The 6,000-nt window shown below is 37.4% G+C and overlaps 1 protein-coding gene across 1 annotated transcript in view; it reads right to left on the reverse strand.

The window, feature by feature from the left end:
• The window catches only part of pkd1l1 (polycystin 1 like 1, transient receptor potential channel interacting), a 33,930-nt gene extending 31,444 nt beyond the window's left edge, over window positions 1-2,486 (reverse strand). Inside the window, exons 1-2 of the mRNA XM_016669333.1 lie at window positions 2,293-2,486; window positions 26-160 (exon numbers count right to left, since the gene is read on the reverse strand). Coding sequence (XP_016524819.1) covers window positions 26-160; window positions 2,293-2,486 — 329 coding nt within the window. The remainder of the gene's footprint in view (window positions 1-25; window positions 161-2,292) is intronic.
• Window positions 2,487-6,000: the final 3,514 nt, after the last annotated feature.

A 6,000-nucleotide genomic window follows, 5' to 3' on the forward strand; every position in this document is an offset into this window, starting at 1 on the left:
AAAAAAAGACAGTGCTTTTTCCCACCTTTGTTTTTCACTTCCTTCTATCAAGTCTATTGTCCACTCTCTAAGAGAGGAGATAAAACAAGCGCTGACCAGCAGAGTGTGGAGCTGGTTTCCACAGCAACAAGCCTCTGAAGACAATGCTCCAAAGTGGCACCTTGAACGAAACAAAAACACAAGCATTGATTGCAACAAATATCTCACTGTTTTTTAAAGACACGTTGACAAAATAAGTATTGATCCAATGAAATTGGGGTACAGCTTGTAGCTTGTGCATTTTGTTTATGTAGATTTTAATTTATGGGTAGAAATATGATATGTTAAACATCTAAATGGTGCCTACCGTTTTTTTAAATATACTAAATTAGCTGAATTCTATTCGATAATTAAAATGTTATATGTTAATTCTTAAAGAAAAAATAAAAAGTAAAATTTGCTTTTGATCAAGCCATAAAATGTGACTAAATTGAGAGTTAACATTGTTTTTTCCTGATGGCAGAGCTAAGATGGCAACCTCTGGGTTTGGACTTGCTAGCAAGTTTGATTTTAGCATTAGCGCTGTTGCTAAGGTAGCTAATGCTGGATAAAAACTTAAATTCTTGCTATAAAACAAAAATGGTCTCAACCACGAGGTCTTTGACAGTTCTTAGCTTATTCTAATAATATGTCGATTCACAACATAAGTTAAGTAATAAAAATATATACAAATTACAGTTCTCTACAGGACACCAAAGATTACGAGAACAAGAAAGGCTAATAGTTGACTGAGACAACATCGAGCTAATTTCTGATCAAAATCTTTTGAAACAATTTATTACCAAAATAAAATTATTCAAGCTGAACATTACATTTCATGTATGAACTATTATGCTTAAATAAATTTCAATTTAGTTTATTGGTTAATATTTAATAACCTCAAAATTTCAGTTTTACAGTACTCTTTCCTACAAAATGTTTTCAACAGAAGCAGAGTAGTGTTTGCTATTTTTCTTTTTCCATCTAACTTCAAACTGGTCCAAATATCGCAAACTTGCTCATTTAAGTCTTCTGAAGCCTTTCTTTTATGCAAAAAGAACTAAATTGGGACTTAAAAACAGATTTCTAGAACACAGATGAACTATTTACCTTTTTTTATTATTAATTATTTTCCTTACAACTAAAAAATGTTGCCTTTTTTATAAACTAACAATTAACATTCAAAATATTTGATGAACTGAAAATACAGAAAAGCAACAGAGGTGTAATAGAAGTCGAAAGTGTTTTAGAGAATTACTTTAAAACCTGCTTGTGATCAAATGTTATAACTGGACTTTCCAAAAGCAAAGGTGCACTATAAAATAGGATTTTAGAGGGCATCAAATATTACCTGTTAAAACAATGAACATCTTAATCCTTCAGATGAAGTTGTGCAGATTTACAAGTTTGTTTGTAAATATGGGTTTTATTAGTAATTCTAACAACATATTGATCAGTTAACTGAATATGTTTCCTCAGTCAACTGTCGGCCATTTTCACAGTTACAAGCAGAGAAGAGTAAAGCTGCTTTAATTGGCTTTTACTAAAAGAGAAAACACAGTAAGAGTTAAAAGCTCTCAGGAGGCTCGTGGCTGGGACAGGCTGCTGTACTCAAACAAGAATTCAAGTTTCTGTCCAACCTAACTGGTTCAGTGGAAGAGCTAATGCAAAAGGCAAACTCGCTACAACAATAAGCTTCTTAATGCTAAGCAGCTGTTAACACAGTTTAGCTGTTGCTGTAACAGGAAGGTTGCATGACATTTTTTAGGTTGCATTTCAAATGTTTTTGTTCAGCAGGCTTAGCTTAATTGTGAACGTTTATGAAACTAGAGTTTGCACCCTGATCAAAAATGATTATTATTATTATTATATTCTTTTTTTTTTAGTTTTAGTTTTGTCTCCTTTTGGCACAACTATTTTAGCTGCATGAGTAAATGTGAAACACTGAATGGAATTTAACTAATTTATTCAAATAACAATTAAGTTGTGAGGCACATTTTTACCCACATATTGTAGTTTAAAATATACTCACATAAATAAATAAATAAATAAATAAATAAATAAATAGATTGCATTCTAACAGTTAACAGATTTCCAGTGTGTCATGCTGCATCATGCAAATTATAGTTTGTTTATTTATTTATTTATTTTAGAAACTTAGGCTATTTTTGCAATAAAATTTGGTTTCTTACAACAACAACAACCAAAACAACAACAACAACAACAACACAACCTTCACGTGTGCTACCAGTCTGAGCCCTGACGGGAACTCACCCGTCGCGCAGGCATCGCGCAGGGCAGCTCCCCGGGTCAAGGTCATCGACACCCGTGGGTGTAAAAGCCTGGACGGAGCCGGTGTTGGCGCACCGGACGAAGCACAGCGGAACCTCCTGACCCGGAGGCGAGGAGGATGCCGCGAGAGCGAAGCGCAGAGCGAGGATGAGTGCGCGGAGAAGAGCGGCGGTCATGTCTGCTCCGCTCCGGACAGAGGGCCGCATGGAGACCGAACCGCCGGAGTGTCTGGGATCAAATGACGAGGCGCTGCAGAGGAGAAAGGAGGCGAGCAGGAGGGGAGAACGGAACAAAGCGGAGGCCACTGTATGCAAATAATGAAGGTGTGACGATGAGGAATAAGAGATGGCGGTAGAAGAGGAGGATCGTCTAACATCACAGGGGTCAATCAGTAAAAAAAAAAAAAAATACATATAAAGAGTGATGTGTTTAGGTCCGCTGAGACACAATGCATGATTGAAAGTCGTGGTTTATTTCAGATAAAGAAATGGACATTTCTGATAGGGCTGCTGTGCCACCAGATTATAATCATTTTTAACCTGCTGCTGGCTACATGAACTGATCTTTCCCCGATCGTAAAGAGGTGGCATTTACAAATGTGGATGAACTACTCCTTTAAATCCGAGAACTGATTTATACTAGTGCAAAATCTCATAGTCGTGGTATAATCAAAGTTTTTAGAAGTTTTAAAGCAGAATCAAACCAGAACATGAGCTCTATGCTACAGACTGACCTGCCGTAGTGTTTGCCTCTGGCTGTGAGGATTATGTGCACAATTTAGGCAGACATTTATTTATTTATTTATTTATTTATTTATTTATTTATTTATTTATTTATTTATTTATTGTTGAATTGTTGACAAGCTGAAATAAAATGTGCGTGAACTAAGAACTAATTCAGATACACGCTCAGTTCTCCTGGGCAGTTCTGGAGCTTCTGTCTGATTCTAAAAAACTTTGTCGCCATCTATTATTACCAATCAGTATATGATACAACCAAGGCAGGTAAATCTCAAATATGATAGGAGTTAATTTCCTCACAGTTACAAAAATTGGAAGAAAAGAAGAAAAAAAAAGCCAAGGCTCTCCGAGTTGCTTTTAAAGAGAATTTTGAGTCACATTACGATTTAAAGAGCAAGCACCATGAGTTCTGGAGAAAACAGCGAAAAATATGCTAAACATTAAATTTTCTTTGCTACTATTTTTATTATTCTTATTCTCAACTCTTCCAGTTTCTTTTTCTCAATTTGGACGGATTTAAATGTGCCTGCCTTCTGCCTGTGTATTACTCCTCTTTCGGTCTCCCTCTTTTCTCATTTGCTTCATTTAAAAATGCTCCTGATTTAACCAGAACTGTAAAAAAAAGAAAGAAAGAAAAATAAAGAAAGGAAAAAATGCCTAATTTATAGGAAAGCTTAAGTGTTGTTTTATTTTTCTTCTTTGTGCGCTTCAAGTAAAAGTGTTACTGGATTGAAAGAGAGTGAAAAATGCGCTTGGAAGCGTCTGAGTCCAACTTGCCCTGTGCGCCCTTTGCTAAAACAGAAAAAAACAGAAACAGCAGGAATAACTCCACCGGTCCACCTTAAAAAGCTTTTCCGGCTTTTCGACATCCCCTTTAAGAGATTTTTTCTCTAAACCGCACGAACAGCAGGGGGCGCTGGCAGACCGCAACATCTCTGAAGCAGAAGCACTTCTGAGGTCGAAAGAGGCACAACGAGGGACTCAAACACATTTTCTCCCTGTTCGTTTCTATACTGGAGCATATTTCTTTTTATTTCGTTCCGTTTCGTCTTTCGTGAGCTACTGTAGGTTCTCAGCTGTAAATACACCGAATAGGACTTGGTGTAATTCCAAATGAACCTGGTTTGAGCTCCTAAAACTGAGTGGCGACCTTTTTTTTTAAACTGATATTTTCACGTCTGGTCATTCATATGATTTATTAAGCCAACAAATAGGAAAAATATTATGTTTCAACTCAATTGAACCAACCGGAAGGCACTCAAACATCAGATGGTTTATTTTGAAACCAAAACGAAAATGCTGCGGAACCCCTCTGGAGTCAGTCCAAGGTCCCCCGGTGTTTCCCGGATTTTACGTTAAGAAGAATTTTCCAACCCACCCGTCAACGTCAATGAACGCTGCGTACTCCCAAACGTGCCCCCCACCCCCCCAAAAAAGCCCCATTTCGGGCCCGCGAGACTCGAGCAACTATCTTCATTCGTTAAGCGCGTGCGCTGCTTTCGGCGTGCGCACGCGGTGATGTAATTAGCGCACAATCAAATCAACGAAATCTCCAGAAAGCAGCTGCCAGCTAGGCGTGGAGGAGAAGCCGTGTAACGGAGGGGCGCCGAGATCGTGCGCGAGGCGGTTATGTAAGCGCCCCCTCAGACTGAGCCTCCGCCGGTGACACGGTGCGGAAAATAGGTCGGCTGGGACCGGGAGGCTGCGAAGCGCTGAGAGGTCCAAAGAACATAACAGTGATAGTTTTATAACGCTGCCGAAGATTCAGGGTGCTCACCTCTTCATTTACATAACTGGTTGGGTTCATGGCAGAAAATCATATGTGACAAAAATCCAAGGTGGCTAAATAAAAGTTTCTTCATATGTTTTTTTTTTTTTTTTTTTTTTTTAGTGACAGCAAACTTAAATCACAAGGTGTGATGGTCTCCTTGGGGACGACACACAAGTTTTAACCAGGTGAAATCTGATTTAAATGTTACCAAAAAACGCTCTTCTCTCAAATAAATACACACAAGAATGTGCTTTTTTTTCCCTAACCAGGAATATTCAATCAATAAGATTCCAATAATGAGGAAAAAATCAGGAGGAATAATCATCACTAATCATCCTCGACTGAGTTTTATTGAACATGTCGCAGAGGATCCGTTCTGGAAACATGCTGTGATAACGAAGAAACCCAGAACAACATGACTTATTACTAGTGCAAATGTTGACATGTGGGCAACAAAAAATAGAGTTCTGTGTCTGAAAGGAGTAAAATTTTAAAAAATACAACCTCCCAATATAAAATAAAAGATATTTCGATGTTAGTGGAATTCATTTTGAAACCCTCCCAGTTCATTTACTCCTGATAGGAGTAAAACCTTTGGGCTTGCATGCTGGACAGAAGCAGCTTAAACTGAATCAACCTTCTGTGATATCCTGAGATCATTTTATTTTACTAAGTGATTCAAATAAGATTTTCTTAACTTAAAGAAAGCAAAAGAAAAAAAGAAGAAGAAGAAGAGGAAAAAAATCTTGTATTTGTCAAAAAATGGAAACATCTCAGGAAATCAGATGAAGCATGTCACCAAAAGGGAATGAAAAAAAAAATCACAAAGTGAATTAAAAGTATAAAAGTACTTACTTTCTTTTTAAAGTCATAATTTTTCCATAGTTGTTCTATTAGTTCTCAGGTTTAAACATCTGGAAAAGCATAATATTGTCAAAATCTCCAAGGTGAATATCCTTACGTTCAGTATTACAGAAAACACAAATCCTGTGGTTTAGTGAATACGAGTGTTAATGTGTTATGTTTTGCTTTGATTTACGAGGGCAGACATGCATTGATTCAAATGTTGACCCATCAGCTACTTTTTGTCCCTCAGGTGATTCTGACTGAAGCTGTTTTTAGTTTCTGACGAGACAGATGAGAATCTGTGGCCCGTTTTAGAGCCACAATCAGCTCTTT

The sequence above is a fragment of the Poecilia formosa genome, unplaced genomic scaffold, assembly GCF_000485575.1.
Source record: "Poecilia formosa unplaced genomic scaffold, Poecilia_formosa-5.1.2 Scaffold22, whole genome shotgun sequence".
Taxonomy (NCBI): Eukaryota; Metazoa; Chordata; class Actinopteri; order Cyprinodontiformes; family Poeciliidae; genus Poecilia; species Poecilia formosa.